At 43.4% G+C, this 18464-nt stretch overlaps 2 protein-coding genes across 2 annotated transcripts; both read right to left on the reverse strand.

Annotated features, from left to right (window-relative positions):
- On the reverse strand, window positions 1–6706 carry LOC119481670 (cell wall protein DAN4-like). The gene is made up of 9 exons (XM_037758801.1): window positions 6608–6706; window positions 5060–5401; window positions 2887–3031; window positions 2706–2770; window positions 2353–2534; window positions 1627–1946; window positions 1001–1062; window positions 759–907; window positions 1–620 (listed from the first exon to the last, which is right to left on the reverse strand). Exons 3-9 carry the CDS (start codon window positions 2923–2925, stop codon window positions 532–534), a joined length of 906 nt encoding a protein of 301 aa, XP_037614729.1. The 5' UTR covers window positions 2926–3031; window positions 5060–5401; window positions 6608–6706; the 3' UTR covers window positions 1–531.
- Window positions 6707–6982: 276 nt separating this feature from the next.
- LOC119482172 (mucin-22-like) lies at window positions 6983–10734 on the reverse strand (the record flags this gene model as incomplete). The annotated part of the gene is made up of 4 exons (XM_037759594.1): window positions 6983–7126; window positions 8450–8591; window positions 9180–9350; window positions 9788–10734. Coding segments are annotated over 4 exons (1404 nt in total), but the record flags the coding sequence as incomplete, so codon positions are not given.
- Between the last annotated feature and the right edge of the window lie 7730 nt (window positions 10735–18464).

An 18464-nucleotide genomic window follows, 5' to 3' on the forward strand; every position in this document is an offset into this window, starting at 1 on the left:
TCATATCTTCAGTGCCTTTAATGGATGCATCTTCAATATAATGTGATACACTTTTTTTTATCCACTTTAGATGTTAAAAACCTATAATAATATAGTATACACATTTCTTGTATTCTGATCATCAATAAGACCTAGTCTTTTTTACTCAAATTGTACAAAAATACAGGTCAGCTCACAGATTACACATATGTATGATAATATAAATTCATATAAATAAGAAAAGTGACTTTATAATCATGCAGGGCATTATGTTAAATGTAAATGTTAGTTGTTCTAAACTATACAGTATTATTATAGCACAATAAGTCAAAATTGTGTTTGTACATAGAGAAAGTTTTATGTGTGGTGTGTCTGATATACAAGGTTTCAATTGTCATTACTCTCATTTTTTACGCAATTAATTACAGTGATAACTTGTTTTTATTCAGTGGACCAGATGCTTAAAGTTGTCTCATGGATGGGCTTTCTGGGACGTCAAACAGAAAAATATCAGTAGTATAAGTCTTATTTCACATTGACATAACCCCTGCACTATTGCTGGCTTGACAGTAGCCATGACAGCAGCACAAGGAAGGATGCAGTGATGAGCCTGATCTTGTGGCTTACTCCACTTGACACTTCTGTAAATGTTGAGAAAAGAAAAAGAGACATTGCTTTAACAAATACAAAACAAATCTGTAATATTTAAAATTTTTGATGAGGTAAACAAATCTGTAATATTTGTAATTTTGAATGAGGTAGCATTCAATATTGCTTACGTATGCCATCCACAGAAATGGAGGTGGTGTCAATGTTGAAGGCTGTGATGTTTGAAGCTGCTCCGACCAAAACATCTATAATCTGAGTGCCATTAGGAACAGATGTGGATAAAAATGTAAGGTCCGAGTGGTTGATGATTGAGCCATTACTGCAAAAGGAATTACCAAAATATATTGTATTATTCGTATGAATTTATGACCAATACTCTTAAGATTCTATCATTATAACATTAACAAATTACCTGAAAAAAAGCACCATCAATGTGCGGAATGAAGGAAATGCTTCTTGGTACAAAGGTTCAATCTGCAGAAATACAAGCAAATCATTTGTAAGTACATTTATTTTATTGGCTTTTGCTTCTTCACTTGTGCATTGTCTTTTTCATTGTGGTATTTCATTTACACTAAGTAATGACACTATTCCAATTTCTTCAGTGACTGCCAAATAATGTATCTGTGTCCTATTTACTTTATATGGAAGGATGAGTTAAATCGTTTTTTTCTTTGAAAACTCAACACCAGGAATGAAATGCCATCCTCCAGTTTCCATTCACTGTGAAACGAGAAACAGTCTAGCATCTATTAGACGGTACTAGAAGCACCCACAGTTAAATGTTTAATTAGAAATGTGTTTGCATTAGACAAGACTATATTGCATATTTAAAAATACTTTTTGAGGGTTTTTTTCATAATACAGTCTAGCTCCACCAAACTCTGATGAGAAATTTGCTGTGTGACAATTTTAGGTGAAAATCATAAAGAAAAGTGTTTTCAAAGAAGAATGATGAACGTACATATGAAAAGAAAAAATGGCATATTGCAGAAATACTTTCACATAGATGTGTGAAAGTATGTGAAAGTGACTTACCATCGTCTTTATTATTGAGGCTCGCCTCGTAAAAGCTGCAGATGATGGATTCTGCAAGTCACTTGTAAATGTCTCTCCAGCAGATCTGAAAATCAATCGCCTTGTTGTCATTGCCTCAGCAGTTGTCGTTACTGATGTGGTGGTTGTAGTAGTTGTTGTAGTTGTAGTTGCAGCAGTTGTAGTTGAGGCAGTTGTAGCTGCAGCTGTTGTAGTTGAGGTCGTTGTAGCCGTAGTTGCAGCACTGGTAGTTGTAGTTGCAGCAGGTGAGATTGCAGTAGTTGTAGTATTTAGAGAGGGTGCTGCCGTTGTAACATTTCCTTCTGTAAATAACAAATATGGAACAATATGGAGAAATATGGAAAAAATGATTATGGTAGTCAAAGGACCTTTTTTGAACAAACACACTTCACAACATAAGTATATATATATGGCAAGTCAGAGTTTAGGTAGACTTGCTAATGTTTGTCACAGTGGAATTCATGATAATTGTGATTGTGTATGCTCTTTGTCGACCCAGCAATTTGGCTAAAATGTATCAGGAAAGAAATCCAGAATAAACTTTGATAGTAAGGTCAGTCATGGAAATGGCAGTGAAAGAGGATGATTTAAACCCCATCCAGAACACACACACTCACAGACCGTGATAGATAAATTACAAATAACATTGTGTATATTTTCCTGCTCTAACAACCACTGGAGTGAAATGCAGGGCTAGTGTTTACTTACGAGTTGCTTCGATGGAGGTGGCAACAAAAAGGAGGTTTGAGGTACTGTTGTTAGACACAGCGTCGACTAAGGTTTCTGCAACAACAATAGTCTGTGGGATTTCTGAAGCTGAAGCAGTTTGATTGAACTCAATCCCTAGCACTAGTTCAGTATTTCCCATTCGTGTTCTGGCCACAGCTTGCCTGCATAATAAAAGCACACATCTTGATCAAATTATATTAACCTTGACAACTTATGCATATGTATAATTATTATTATTTTGTCATTATTAAGTTTAAAATATTGGAATATTGATAACCACAACCCAGAAAGTAAAACAAAGTCAGTTGGACTCTCAAAATTGAAAATGTTACCTGAACTCGATGACATAAATGCGGTTGAAAATAGCGCCAAATTGGGTCCTGTAGATGACAGTTAACTGTGGGAATGAAGCAAAAAATATATAAACAAACTAAAAATACAGTATTCGCCAAATGATATGAGGAAATGCAAACTCACTCAATACACAGAAAAATAATGAGAATGAGTACTAACCACTGCTACAACGTTTGCTTCAAGAGTCTTGAATTCCATGCTGTTTTTATCAGTGAGTTCTTCTACAAATGGTTCTATCAAGACTGCTTGGAGAACCACAATTGGTGGGGGAGCTGCAGTGGTAGTAGTAACAGTAGTTGTTGTTGGGGGTGCAGTTGTTGGAGCTGCAGTTGCGGGGGCTTCAGTTGTTGGGGCTGCAGTTGTTGGGGCTGCAGTTGTGGGGGCCGCAGTTGTGGGGGCTGCAGTTGTGGGGGCTGCAGTTGTGGGGGCTGCAGTTGTGGGGGCTGCAGTGGTGGGAGCTGCAGTTGTTGGGGCTGCAGTTGTGGGGGCTGCAGTTGTTGGGGCTGCAGTTGTGGGGGCTGCAGTTGTTGGGGCTGCAGTTGTGGGGGCTGCAGTTGTGGGAGCTGCAGTTGTTGGGGCTGCAGTTGTGGGAGCTGCAGTTGTTGGGGCTGCAGTGGTGGGAGCTGCAGTTGTTGGGGCCGCAGTGGTGGGAGCTGCAGTTGTTGGGGCTGCAGTTGTTGGGGCCGCAGTTGTTGGGGCTGCAGTGGTGGGAGCTGCAGTTGTGGGAGCGGCAGTTGTTGGGGCTGCAGTTGTGGATGCCACAGTTGTTGGGGCTGCAGTGGTGGGTGCTGCAGTTGTGGGAGCGGCAGTGGTAGGAGCGGCAGTTGTTGGGGCTGCAGTTGTTGGGGCCGCAGTTGTTGGGGCTGCAGTTGTGGGAGCTGCAGTTGTGGGAGCTGTAGTTGTTGGGGCTGCAGTTGTGGGAGCTGCAGTTATTGGGGCTGCAGTTGTTGGGGCTGCAGTTGTGGGGGCCACAGTTGTTGGGGCTGCAGTGGTGGGAGCTGCAGTTGTGGGAGTGGCAGTTGTTGGGGCTGCAGTTGTGGGGGCCACAGTTGTTGGGGCTGCAGTGGTGGGTGCTGCAGTTGTGGGAGCGGCAGTGGTGGGAGCGGCAGTTGTTGGGGCTGCAGTTGTGGGAGCTTCAGTTGTTGGGGCTGCAGTTGTTGGGGCCGCAGTTGTTGGGGCTGCAGTTGTTGGGGCTGCAGTTGTTGGGGCCGCAGTTGTTGGAGCTGCAGTTGTGGGGGCTGCAGTTGTGGGGGCTGCAGTTGTGGGAGCTCCAGTTGTGGGGGCTGCAGTGGTGGGAGCTGCAGTTGTGGGAGCGGCAGTGGTGTGAGCGGCAGTTGTTGGGGCTGCAGTTGTGGGAGCTGCAGTTGTTGGGGCTGCAGTTGAGGGATCTGCAGTTGTTGGGGCTGCAGTTATTGGGGCTGCAGTTGTTGGGGCTGCAGTTGTGGGGGCCACAGTTGTTGGGGCTGCAGTGGTGGGAGCTGCAGTTGTGGGAGCGGCAGTTGTTGTGGTTGCAGTTGTGGGGGAACCTCCACTTGTTGACCCACCGGTTGTAGTTGATCCGCTTGTTGTTGAATCTTCAGTTGTAGTTGATCCACCAGTTGTTGTTGAAACACCGGTTGTTGTTGATGCGCTGCTTGTTGTCAGTCCTGCAGTTGCTGTCGATCCAAGAGTTGATGTTGAACTTCCAGATGTCGTTGTTGCATCAGTTGTTGTTGAGCCACTAGTTATTGTTGACCCTCCAGATGATGTTACAACAGTTGTTATCGAACCTGCGGTTGTTGTTGTTGTTGCATCAGTTGTTGTTGAACCTTCACTTGTTGTTGATGCACTATTTGTTGTAGACCCTGTAGCTGTTGTAATTGATCCACTTGTTGTTGAATCTCCAGCTGTAGTTGACGCATCAGTTGTTGTTAAAGCACCCGTTGTTGTAGATGCGCTGCTTGTTGTCAATCCTGCAGTTGCTGTCAACCCAAGAGTTATTGTTGACCCTCCAGATGATGTTACAACAGTTGTTGTTGAACCTGCAGTTGTTGTTGTTATTGCATCAGTTGTTGTTGACCCTGTAGTTGATCCACTTGTTGTTGAATCTCCAGTTGTAATTGATGCACCAGTTGTTGTTGAACCTCCAGACGTTGTCGTTGGTCCACCAGTTGTTGTTGAACCTGCAGTTGTTGATGTTGCATCAGTTGGTGTTGTTGAACCTCCACTTGTTGACCCACTGGTTGTAGTTGATCCGCTAGTTGTCGAATCTCCAGTTGTAGCTGATGTACCAGTTATTGTGGAGCCACCAGTTGGTGTTGAACCTCCAGATGTTGTTGCAACAGTTGTTGTCGAACCTTCAATTGTAGTTGATGCACCATTTGTTGTAGACCCTGTAGTTGTTGTAGTTGATCCACTTGTTGTTGAATCTCCAGTTATAATTGAAGCAACAGTTGTTGTTGAACCTCCAGATGTTGTCGTTGGTCCACCAGTTGTTGTTGGACCTGCAGTTGTTGTTGTTGCATCACTTGTTGTTGAACCTCCACTTGTTGACCCACCGGTTGTAGTTGATCCGCTTGTTGTTGAGTCTTCAGTTGTAGTTGATCCACCAGTTGTTGTTGAAACACCGGTTGTTGTTGATGCGCTGCTTGTTGTCAATCCTGCAGTTGCTGTCGACCCAACAGTTGTTGTTGAACTTTTACTTGTTGTTGATGCACTATTTGTTGTAGACCCTGCAGTTGTTGTAGTTGATCCGCTAGTTGTTGAATCTCCAGTTGTAATTGACGCACCAGTTGTTGTTGAACCTCCAGACATTGTCGTTGGTCCACCAGTTGTTGTTGAACCTGCAGTTGTTGATGTTGCATCAGTTGTTGTTGAACCTTCACTTGTTGTTGATGCACTATTTGTTGTAGACCCTGCAGTTGTTGTTGTTGATCCACTTGTTGTTGAATCCAAAGTTGTAGCTGATGTACCAGTTGTTGTGGATCCACCAGTTGGTGTTGTTGAACCTCCACTTGTTGACCCACCGGTTGTAGTTGATCCGCTTGTTGTTGAATCATCAGTTGTAGTTGATCCACCAGTTGTTGTTGATGCGCTGCTTGTTGTCAAACCTGCAGTTGCTGTTGACACAAGAGTTGTTGTTGGACTTCCAGATGTCGTTGTTGCATCAGTTGTTGTTGAGCCACTAGTTATTGTTGACCCTCCAGATGATGTTACAACAGTTGTTGTTGAACCTGCAGTTGTTGTTGTTGCATCAGTTGTTGTTGACCCTGTAGTTGATCCACTTGTTGTTGAATCTCCAGTTGTAATTGATGCACCAGTTGTTGTTGAACCTCCAGACGTTGTCGTTGATCCACCAGTTGTTGTTGAACCTGCAGTTGTTGATGTTGCATCAGTTGTTGTTGAACCTTCACTTGTTGTTGATGCACCATTTGTTGTAGACCCTGCAGTTGTTGTAGTTGATCCACTTGTTGTTGAATCTCCAGTTGTAGTTGACGCATCAGTTGTTGTTGAAACACTTGTTGTTGTGGATGCGCTGCTTGTTGTCACTCCTGCAGTTGCTGTTGACCCAACAGTTGTTGTTGAACTTCCAGATGTCGTTGTTGCATCAGTTGTTGTTGGGCCACTAGTTATTGTTGACCCTCCAGATGTTGTTACACTAGTTGTTGTCGAACCTGCAGTTGTTGTTGTTGCATCAGTTGTTGTTGACCCTGTAGTTGATCCACTTGTTGTTGAATCTCCAGTTGTAATTGATGCACCAGTTGTTGTTGAACCTCCAGACATTGTCGTTGGTCCACCAGTTGTTGTTGAACCTGCAGTTGTTGTTGCATCAGTTGTTGTTGAACCTTCACTTGTTGTTGCTACACTATTTGTTGTAGACCCTGCAGTTGTTGTAGTTGATCCACTTGTTGTTGAATCTCCAGTTGTAGCTGATGTACCAGTTGTTGTGGATCCACCAGTTGGTGTTGTTGAACCTCCACTTGTTGATCCACTGGTTGTAGTTGATCCGCTTGTTGTTGAATCTTCAGGTGTAGTTGATCCACCAGTTGTTGTTGAAACACCGGTTGTTGTTGATGCACTGCTTGTTGTCAATCCTGCAACTGCTGTTGACCCAACAGTTGTTGTTGAACTTCCAGATATCATTGTTGCCTCAGTTGTTGTTGAGCCACTAGTTATTGTTGACCCTCCAGATGTTGTTTCAACAGTTGTTGTTGTCGAACCTGCAGTTGTTGTTGTTGCATCAGTTGTTGTTGAACCTTCACTTGTTGTTGATGCACTATTTGTTGTAGACTCTGCAGTTGTTGTTGTTGATCCACTTGTTGTTGAATCCAAAGTTGTAGCTGATGTACCAGTTGTTGTGGATCCACCAGTTGGTGTTGTTGAACCTCCACTTGTTGACCCACCGGTTGTGGTTGATCCGCTTGTTGTTGAATCATCAGTTGTAGTTGATCCACCAGTTGTTGTTGAAACACCGGTTGTTGTTGATGCGCTGCTTGTTGTCAAACCTGCAGTTGCTGTTGACACAAGAGTTGTTGTTGGACTTCCAGATGTCGTTGTTGCATCAGTTGTTGTTGAGCCACTAGTTATTGTTGACCCTCCAGATGATGTTACAACAGTTGTTGTTGAACCTGCAGTTGTTGTTGTTGCATCAGTTGTTGTTGACCCTGTAGTTGATCCACTTGTTGTTGAATCTCCAGTTGTAATTGATGCACCAGTTGTTGTTGAACCTCCAGACGTTGTCGTTGATCCACCAGTTGTTGTTGAACCTGCAGTTGTTGATGTTGCATCAGTTGTTGTTGAACCTTCACTTGTTGTTGATGCACCATTTGTTGTAGACCCTGCAGTTGTTGTAGTTGATCCACTTGTTGTTGAATCTCCAGTTGTAGTTGACGCATCAGTTGTTGTTGAAACACTTGTTGTTGTGGATGCGCTGCTTGTTGTCACTCCTGCAGTTGCTGTTGACCCAACAGTTGTTGTTGAACTTCCAGATGTCGTTGTTGCATCAGTTGTTGTTGGGCCACTAGTTATTGTTGACCCTCCAGATGTTGTTACACTAGTTGTTGTCGAACCTGCAGTTGTTGTTGTTGCATCAGTTGTTGTTGAACCTGCAGTTGTTGTTGTTGTTGACCCTGTAGTTGATCCACTTGTTGTTGAATCTCCAGTTGTAATTGATGCACCAGTTGTTGTTGAACCTCCAGACGTTGTCGTTGATCCACCAGTTGTTGTTGAACCTGCAGTTGTTGATGTTGCATCAGTTGTTGTTGAACCTTCACTTGTTGTTGATGCACCATTTGTTGTAGACCCTGCAGTTGTTGTAGTTGATCCACTTGTTGTTGAATCTCCAGTTGTAGTTGACGCATCAGTTGTTGTTGAAACACTTGTTGTTGTGGATGCGCTGCTTGTTGTCACTCCTGCAGTTGCTGTTGACCCAACAGTTGTTGTTGAACTTCCAGATGTCGTTGTTGCATCAGTTGTTGTTGGGCCACTAGTTATTGTTGACCCTCCAGATGTTGTTACACTAGTTGTTGTCGAACCTGCAGTTGTTGTTGTTGCATCAGTTGTTGTTGACCCTGTAGTCGATCCACTTGTTGTTGAATCTCCAGTTGTAATTGATGCACCAGTTGTTGTTGAACCTCCAGATGTTGTTGTTGGTCCACCACTTGTTGTTGAACCTGTAGTTGTTGTTGTAGCATCAGTTGATGTTGAACCTTCACTTGTTGTTGCTACACTATTTGTTGTAGACCCTGCAGTTGTTGTAGTTAATCCACTTGTTGTTGAATCTCCAGTTGTAGCTGATGTACCAGTTGTTGTGGATCCACCAGTTGGTGTTGTTGAACCTCCACTTGTTGATCCACTGGTTGTAGTTGATCCGCTTGTTGTTGAATCTTCAGGTGTAGTTGATCCACCAGTTGTTGTTGAAACACCGGTTGTTGTTGATGCACTATTTGTTGTAGACTCTGCAGTTGTTGTTGTTGATCCACTTGTTGTTGAATCCAAAGTTGTAGCTGATGTACCAATTGTTGTGGATCCACCAGTTGGTGTTGTTGAACCTCCACTTGTTGACCCACTGGTTGTAGTTGATCCGCTTGTTGTTGAATCATCAGTTATAGTTGATCCACCAGTTGTTGTTGAAACACCGGTTGTTGTTGATGCGCTGCTTGTTGTCAAACCTGCAGTTGCTGTTGACACAAGAGTTGTTGTTGGACTTTCAGATGTCGTTGTTGCATCAGTTGTTGTTGAGCCACTAGTTATTGTTGACCCTCCAGATGATGTTACAACAGTTGTTGTTGAACCTGCAGTTGTTGTTGTTGCATCAGTTGTTGTTGACCCTGTAGTTGATCCACTTGTTGTTGAATCTCCAGTTGTAACTGATGCACCAGTTGTTGTTGAACCTCCAGACGTTGTCGTTGATCCACCAGTTGTTGTTGAACCTGCAGTTGTTGATGTTGCATCAGTTGTTGTTGAACCTTCACTTGTTGTAGATGCACCATTTGTTGTAGACCCTGCAGTTGTTGTAGTTGATCCACTTGTTGTTGAATCTCCAGTTGTAGCTGATGTACCAGTTGTTGTGGATCCACCAGTTGGTGTTGTTGAACCTCCACTTGTTGATCCACCGGTTGTAGTTGATCCGCTTGTTGTTGAATCTTCAGTTGTAGTTGATCCACCAGTTGTTGAATCTCCAGTTGTAGTTGATGCATCAGTTGTTGTTGAAACACCCGTTGTTGTAGATGCGCTGCTTGTTGTCACTCCTGCAGTTGCTGTTGACCCAACAGTTGTTGTTGAACTTCCAGATGTCGTTGTTGCATCAGTTGTTGTTGGGCCACTAGTTATTGTTGACCCTCCAGATGTTGTAACAACAGTTGTTGTCGAACCTGCAGTTGTTGTTGTTGCATCAGTTGTTGTTGACCCTGTAGTTGATCCACTTGTTGTTGAATCTCCAGTTGTAATTGATGCACCAGTTGTTGTTGAACCTCCAGATGTTGTTGTTGGTCCACCACTCGTTGTTGAAACTGTAGTTGTTGTTGTAGCATCAGTTGATGTTGAACCTTCACTTGTTGTTGCTACACTATTTGTTGTAGACCCTGCAGTTGTTGTAGTTGATCCACTTGTTGTTGAATCTCCAGTTGTAGCTGATGTACCAGTTGTTGTGGATCCACCAGTTGGTGTTGTTGAACCTCCACTTGTTGATCCACCGGTTGTAGTTGATCCGCTTGTTGTTGAATCTTCAGTTGTAGTTGATCCACCAGTTGTTGAAACACCCGTTGTTGTAGATGCGCTGCTTGTTGTCACTCCTGCAGTTGCTGTTGACCCAACAGTTGTTGTTGAACTTCCAGATGTCGTTGTTGCATCAGTTGTTGTTGGGCCACTAGTTATTGTTGACCCTCCAGATGTTGTTACAACAGTTGTTGTCGAACCTGCAGTTGTTGTTGTTGCATCAGTTGTTGTTGACCCTGTAGTTGATCCACTTGTTGTTGAATCTCCAGTTGTAATTGATGCACCAGTTGTTGTTGAACCTCCAGATGTTGTTGTTGGTCCACCACTTGTTGTTGAAACTGTAGTTGTTGTTGTAGCATCAGTTGATGTTGAACCTTCACTTGTTGTTGCTACACTATTTGTTGTAGACCCTGCAGTTGTTGTAGTTGATCCACTTGTTGTTGAATCTCCAGTTGTAGCTGATGTACCAGTTGTTGTGGATCCACCAGTTGGTGTTGTTGAACCTCCACTTGTTGACCCACCGGTTGTAGTTGATCCGCTTGTTGTTGAATCTTCAGTTGTAGATGATCCCCCAGTTGTTGTTGAAACAATGGATGTTGTTGATGCGCTGCTTGTTGTCAATCCTGCAGTTGCTGTCGACCCAAGAGTTGTTGTTGGACTTTCAGATGTCGTTGTTGCATCAGTTGTTGTTGAGCCACTAGTTATTGTTGACCCTCCAGATGATGTTACAACAGTTGTTGTTGAACCTGCAGTTGTTGTTGTTGCATCAGTTGTTGTTGACCCTGTAGTTGATCCACTTGTTGTTGAATCTCCAGTTGTAACTGATGCACCAGTTGTTGTTGAACCTCCAGACGTTGTCGTTGATCCACCAGTTGTTGTTGAACCTGCAGTTGTTGATGTTGCATCAGTTGTTGTTGAACCTTCACTTGTTGTAGATGCACCATTTGTTGTAGACCCTGCAGTTGTTGTAGTTGATCCACTTGTTGTTGAATCTCCAGTTGTAGCTGATGTACCAGTTGTTGTGGATCCACCAGTTGGTGTTGTTGAACCTCCACTTGTTGATCCACCGGTTGTAGTTGATCCGCTTGTTGTTGAATCTTCAGTTGTAGTTGATCCACCAGTTGTTGAATCTCCAGTTGTAGTTGATGCATCAGTTGTTGTTGAAACACCCGTTGTTGTAGATGCGCTGCTTGTTGTCACTCCTGCAGTTGCTGTTGACCCAACAGTTGTTGTTGAACTTCCAGATGTCGTTGTTGCATCAGTTGTTGTTGGGCCACTAGTTATTGTTGACCCTCCAGATGTTGTAACAACAGTTGTTGTCGAACCTGCAGTTGTTGTTGTTGCATCAGTTGTTGTTGACCCTGTAGTTGATCCACTTGTTGTTGAATCTCCAGTTGTAATTGATGCACCAGTTGTTGTTGAACCTCCAGATGTTGTTGTTGGTCCACCACTCGTTGTTGAAACTGTAGTTGTTGTTGTAGCATCAGTTGATGTTGAACCTTCACTTGTTGTTGCTACACTATTTGTTGTAGACCCTGCAGTTGTTGTAGTTGATCCACTTGTTGTTGAATCTCCAGTTGTAGCTGATGTACCAGTTGTTGTGGATCCACCAGTTGGTGTTGTTGAACCTCCACTTGTTGATCCACCGGTTGTAGTTGATCCGCTTGTTGTTGAATCTTCAGTTGTAGTTGATCCACCAGTTGTTGAAACACCCGTTGTTGTAGATGCGCTGCTTGTTGTCACTCCTGCAGTTGCTGTTGACCCAACAGTTGTTGTTGAACTTCCAGATGTCGTTGTTGCATCAGTTGTTGTTGGGCCACTAGTTATTGTTGACCCTCCAGATGTTGTTACAACAGTTGTTGTCGAACCTGCAGTTGTTGTTGTTGCATCAGTTGTTGTTGACCCTGTAGTTGATCCACTTGTTGTTGAATCTCCAGTTGTAATTGATGCACCAGTTGTTGTTGAACCTCCAGATGTTGTTGTTGGTCCACCACTTGTTGTTGAAACTGTAGTTGTTGTTGTAGCATCAGTTGATGTTGAACCTTCACTTGTTGTTGCTACACTATTTGTTGTAGACCCTGCAGTTGTTGTAGTTGATCCACTTGTTGTTGAATCTCCAGTTGTAGCTGATGTACCAGTTGTTGTGGATCCACCAGTTGGTGTTGTTGAACCTCCACTTGTTGACCCACCGGTTGTAGTTGATCCGCTTGTTGTTGAATCTTCAGTTGTAGATGATCCCCCAGTTGTTGTTGAAACAATGGATGTTGTTGATGCGCTGCTTGTTGTCAATCCTGCAGTTGCTGTCGACCCAAGAGTTGTTGTTGGACTTCCAGATGTCGTTGTTGCATCAGTTGTTGTTGAGCCACTAGTTATTGTTGTCCCTCTAGATGATGTTACAACAGTTGTTGTTGAACCTGCAGTTGTTGTTGTTGCATCAGTTGTTGTTGACCCTGTAGTTGATCCACTTGTTGTTGACTCTCCAGTTGTAATTGATGCACCAGTTGTTGTTGAACCTCCAGACGTTGTCGTTGGTCCACCAGTTGTTGTTGAACCTGCAGTTGGTGTTGTTGCATCAGTTGTTGTTGACCCTGTAGTTGATCCACTTGTTGTTGAATCTCCAGTTGTAATTGATGCACTAGTTGTTGTTGAAACTCCAGACGTTGTCGTTGGTCCACCAGTTGTTGTTGAACCTGCAGTTGTTGATGTTGCATCAGTTGGTGTTGTTGAACCTCCACTTGTTGACCCACCGGTTGTAGTTGTTCCGCCAGTTGTTGAATCTTCAGTTGTCGTTGATGTTGAAACACCTGTTGTTGTTGATGCGCTGCTTGTTGTCAATCCTGCAGTTGCTGTCGACCCAAGAGTTGATGTTGAACTTCCAGATGTCGTTGTTGCATCAGTTGTTGTTGAGCCACTAGTTATTGTTGACCCTCCAGATGATGTTAAAGCAGTTGTTGTCGAACCTGCATTTGTTGTTGTTGCATCTGTTGTTGTTGAACTTTCACTTGTTGTTGATGCACTATTTGTTGTAGATACTGCAGTTGTTGTAGTTGATGCACTTGTTGTTGAATCTCCTGTTGTTGCTGATGTGCCAGTATTTGTGGCTCCACCAGTTGGTGTTGAACCTCCAGCAGTTGGTGTTGGTCCAGCAGTTGTTGTTGAACCTGCAGTTGTTATAGTTGATCCACTTGTTGTTGAATCTCCAGTTGTTGCTGATGTACCAGTTGTTATGGATCCACCAGTTGGTGTTGAACTTCCAGATGTTGTTGTTGGATCAGCATTTGTTGTTGAACCTGCAGTTGTTGTTGTTGTGCCTTCACTTGTAGTTGCTGCACCATTTGTTGTAGACCCTGCAGTTGTTGTAGTTGATCCACTTGATGTTGACTCTCCAGTTGTAGCTGATGTACCAGTTATTGTGGAGCCACCAGTTGGTGTTGAACCTCCAGATGTTGTTGCAACGGTTGTTGTCGAACCTTCAATTGTAGTTGATGCACTATTTGTTGTAGACCCTGTAGTTGTTGTAGTTGATCCACTTGTTGTTGAATCTCCAGTTGTAATTGATGCATCAGTTGTTGTTGAGCCACTAGTTATTGTTGACCCTCCAGATGATGTTACAACAGTTGTTATCGAACCTGCAGTTGTTGTTGTTGCATCAGTTGTTATTGAACTTCCAGATGTCGTTGTTGCATCAGTTGTTGTTGAGCCACTAGTTATTGTTGACCCTCCAGATGATGTTACATCAGTTGTTGTTGACCCTGTAGTTGATCCACTTGTTGTTGAATCTCCAGTTGTAATTGATGCACCAGTTGTTGTTGAACCTGCAGACGTTGTCGTTGGTCCACCAGTTGTTGTTGAACCTGCAGTTGTTGATGTTGCATCAGTTGTTGTTGAACCTTCACTTGTTGTTGATGCACTATTTGTTGTAGACCCTGCAGTTGTTATAGTTGATCCACTTGTTGTTGAATCTCCAGTTGTAGCTGATGTACCAGTTGTTGTGGATCCACCAGTTGGTGTTGTTGAACCTCCACTTGTTGACCCACCGGTTGTAGTTGATCCGCTTGTTGTTGAATCTTCAGTTGTAGATGATCCACCAGTTGTTGTTGAAACAATGGATGTTGTTGATGCGCTGCTTGTTGTCAATCCTGCAGTTGCTGTCGACCCAAGAGTTGTTGTTGGACTTCCAGATGTCGTTGTTGCATCAGTTGTTGTTGAGCCACTAGTTATTGTTGACCCTCTAGATGATGTTACAACAGTTGTTGTTGAACCTGCAGTTGTTGTTGTTGCATCAGTTGTTGTTGACCCTGTAGTTGATCCACTTGTTGTTGACTCTCCAGTTGTAATTGATGCACCAGTTGTTGTTGAACCTCCAGACGTTGTCGTTGGTCCACCAGTTGTTGTTGAACCTGCAGTTGGTGTTGTTGCATCAGTTGTTGTTGACCCTGTAGTTGATCCACTTGTTGTTGAATCTCCAGTTGTAATTGATGCACCAGTTGTTGTTGAACCTCCAGATGTTGTTGTTGGTTCACCAGTTGTTGTTGAACCTGCAGTTGTTGTTGTCGCATCAGTTGTTGTTGAACCTTCACTTGTTGTTGATGCACTATTTGTTGTAGACCCTGCAGTTGTTGTTGTTGCATCAGTTGTTGTTGACCCTGTAGTTGATCCACTTGTTGTTGAATCTCCAGTTGTAATTGATGCACCAGTTGTTGTTGAACCTCCAGACGTTGTCGTTGATCCACCAGTTGTTGTTGAACCTGCAGTTGTTGATGTTGCATCAGTTGTTGTTGAACCTTCACTTGTTGTTGATGCACCATTTGTTGTAGACCCTGCAGTTGTTGTAGTTGATCCACTTGTTGTTGAATCTCCAGTTGTAGTTGACGCATCAGTTGTTGTTGAAACACTTGTTGTTGTGGATGCGCTGCTTGTTGTCACTCCTGCAGTTGCTGTTGACCCAACAGTTGTTGTTGAACTTCCAGATGTCGTTGTTGCATCAGTTGTTGTTGGGCCACTAGTTATTGTTGACCCTCCAGATGTTGTTACACTAGTTGTTGTCGAACCTGCAGTTGTTGTTGTTGCATCAGTTGTTGTTGACCCTGTAGTTGATCCACTTCTTGTTGAATCTCCAGTTGTAATTGATGCACCAGTTGTTGTTGAACCTCCAGACGTTGATGTTGGTCCACTAGTTGTTGTTGAACCTGCAGTTGTTGATGTTGCATCAGTTGTTGTTGAACCTTCACTTGTTGTTGATGCACTATTTGTTGTAGACCCTGCAGTTGGTGTAGTTGATCCACTTGTTGTTGAATCTCCAGTTGTAGTTGACGCATCAGTCGTTGTTGAAACACTTGTTGTTGTGGATGCGCTGCTTGTTGTCACTCCTGCAGTTGCTGTTGACCCAACAGTTGTTGTTGAACTTCCAGATGTCGTTGTTGCATCAGTTGTTGTTGGGCCACTTGTTATTGTTGACCCTCCAGATGTTGTTACACCAGTTGTTGTCGAACCTGCAGTTGTTGTTGTTGCATCAGTTGTTGTTGACCCTGTAGTTGATCCACTTGTTGTTGAATCTCCAGTTGTAATTGATGCACCAGTTGTTGTTGAACCTCCAGACGTTGTCGTTGGTCCACCAGTTGTTGTTGAACCTGCAGTTGTTGTTGCATCAGTTGTTGTTGAACCTTCACTTGTTGTAGATGCACCATTTGTTGTAGACCCTGCAGTTGTTGTAGTTGATCCGCTTGTTGTTGAATCTTCAGTTGTAGTTGATCCACCAGTTGTTGTTGAAACACCGGTTGTTGTTGATGCGCTGCTTGTTGTCAAACCTGCAGTTGCTGTCGACACAAGAGTTGTTGTTGGACTTCCAGATGTCGTTGTTGCATCAGTTGTTGTTGAGCCACTAGTTATTGTTGACCCTCCAGATGATGTTACATCAGTTGTTGTTGACCCTGTAGTTGATCCACTTGTTGTTGAATCTCCAGTTGTAATTGATGCACCAGTTGTTGTTGAACCTGCAGACGTTGTCGTTGGTCCACCAGTTGTTGTTGAACCTGCAGTTGTTGATGTTGCATCAGTTGTTGTTGAACCTTCACTTGTTGTTGATGCACTATTTGTTGTAGACCCTGCAGTTGTTATAGTTGATCCACTTGTTGTTGAATCTCCAGTTGTAGCTGATGTACCAGTTGTTGTGGATCCACCAGTTGGTGTTGTTGAACCTCCACTTGTTGACCCACCGGTTGTAGTTGATCCGCTTGTTGTTGAATCTTCAGTTGTAGATGATCCACCAGTTGTTGTTGAAACAATGGATGTTGTTGATGCGCTGCTTGTTGTCAATCCTGCAGTTGCTGTCGACCCAAGAGTTGTTGTTGGACTTCCAGATGTCGTTGTTGCATCAGTTGTTGTTGAGCCACTAGTTATTGTTGACCCTCTAGATGATGTTACAACAGTTGTTGTTGAACCTGCAGTTGTTGTTGTTGCATCAGTTGTTGTTGACCGTGTAGTTGATCCACTTGTTGTTGACTCTCCAGTTGTAATTGATGCACCAGTTGTTGTTGAACCTCCAGACGTTGTCGTTGGTCCACCAGTTGTTGTTGAACCTGCAGTTGGTGTTGTTGCATCAGTTGTTGTTGACCCTGTAGTTGTTCCACTTGTTATTGAATCTCCAGTTGTAATTGATGCACCAGTTGTTGTTGAACCTCCAGACGTTGTCGTTGGTCCACCAGTTGTTGTTGAACCTGCAGTTGTTGATGTTGCATCAGTTGGTGTTGTTGAACCTCCACTTGTTGACCCACCGGTTGTAGTTGTTCCGCCAGTTGTTGAATCTTCAGTTGTCGTTGATGTTGAAACACCTGTTGTTGTTGATGCGCTGCTTGTTGTCAATCCTGCAGTTGCTGTCGACCCAAGAGTTGATGTTGAACTTCCAGATGTCGTTGTTGCATCAGTTGTTGTTGAGCCACTAGTTATTGTTAACCCTCCAGATGATGTTAAAGCAGTTGTTGTCGAACCTGCATTTGTTGTTGTTGCATCTGTTGTTGTTGAACTTTCACTTGTTGTTGATGCACTATTTGTTGTAGATACTGCAGTTGTTGTAGTTGATCCACTTGTTGTTGAATCTCCAGTTGTAGCTGATGTACCAGTTGCTGTGGATCCACCAGTTGGTGTTGTTGAACCTCCACTTGTTGACCCACCGGTTGTAGTTGATCCGCTTGTTGTTGAATCTTCAGTTGTAGATGATCCACCAGTTGTTGTTGAAACAATGGATGTTGTTGATGCGCTGCTTGTTGTCAATCCTGCAGTTGCTGTCGACCCAAGAGTTGTTGTTGGACTTCCAGATGTCGTTGTTGCATCAGTTGTTGTTGAGCCACTAGTTATTGTTGACCCTCTAGATGATGTTACAACAGTTGTTGTTGAACCTGCAGTTGTTGTTGTTGCATCAGTTGTTGTTGACCCTGTAGTTGATCCACTTGTTGTTGACTCTCCAGTTGTAATTGATGCACCAGTTGTTGTTGAACCTCCAGACGTTGTCGTTGGTCCACCAGTTGTTGTTGAACCTGCAGTTGGTGTTGTTGCATCAGTTGTTGTTGACCCTGTAGTTGATCCACTTGTTGTTGAATCTCCAGTTGTAATTGATGCACCAGTTGTTGTTGAACCTCCAGATGTTGTTGTTGGTTCACCAGTTGTTGTTGAACCTGCAGTTGTTGTTGTCGCATCAGTTGTTGTTGAACCTTCACTTGTTGTTGATGCACCATTTGTTGTAGACCCTGCAGTTGTTGTTGTTGCATCAGTTGTTGTTGACCCTGTAGTTGATCCACTTGTTGTTGAATCTCCAGTTGTAATTGATGCACCAGTTGTTGTTGAACCTCCAGACGTTGTCGTTGATCCACCAGTTGTTGTTGAACCTGCAGTTGTTGATGTTGCATCAGTTGTTGTTGAACCTTCACTTGTTGTTGATGCACCATTTGTTGTAGACCCTGCAGTTGTTGTAGTTGATCCACTTGTTGTTGAATCTCCAGTTGTAGTTGACGCATCAGTTGTTGTTGAAACACTTGTTGTTGTGGATGCGCTGCTTGTTGTCACTCCTGCAGTTGCTGTTGACCCAACAGTTGTTGTTGAACTTCCAGATGTCGTTGTTGCATCAGTTGTTGTTGGGCCACTAGTTATTGTTGACCCTCCAGATGTTGTTACACTAGTTGTTGTCGAACCTGCAGTTGTTGTTGTTGCATCAGTTGTTGTTGACCCTGTAGTTGATCCACTTCCTGTTGAATCTCCAGTTGTAATTGATGCACCAGTTGTTGTTGAACCTCCAGACGTTGTCGTTGGTCCACCAGTTGTTGTTGAACCTGCAGTTGGTGTTGTTGCATCAGTTGTTGTTGACCCTGTAGTTGTTCCACTTGTTATTGAATCTCCAGTTGTAATTGATGCACCAGTTGTTGTTGAACCTCCAGACGTTGTCGTTGGTCCACCAGTTGTTGTTGAACCTGCAGTTGTTGATGTTGCATCAGTTGGTGTTGTTGAACCTCCACTTGTTGACCCACCGGTTGTAGTTGTTCCGCCAGTTGTTG

Source organism: Sebastes umbrosus, chromosome 22 (assembly GCF_015220745.1).
Source record: "Sebastes umbrosus isolate fSebUmb1 chromosome 22, fSebUmb1.pri, whole genome shotgun sequence".
In the NCBI taxonomy this organism is placed as follows: Eukaryota; Metazoa; Chordata; class Actinopteri; order Perciformes; family Sebastidae; genus Sebastes; species Sebastes umbrosus.

Bases quoted from the DNA above. Each gene is read 5' to 3' on its own strand.
- LOC119481670 (XM_037758801.1), bottom strand. From the start codon at position 2,925: ATGGAATTCAAGACTCTTGAAGCAAACGTTGTAGCAGTG. The intron at 2,535-2,705 runs GTAACATTTTCA...TTTATTATGCAG, and splicing joins ATTTATGTCATCGAGTTCAG to GCAAGCTGTGGCCAGAACAC. The intron at 1,947-2,352 runs GTAAGTAAACAC...TGTTATTTACAG, and splicing joins CACCTCCATCGAAGCAACTC to AAGGAAATGTTACAACGGCA.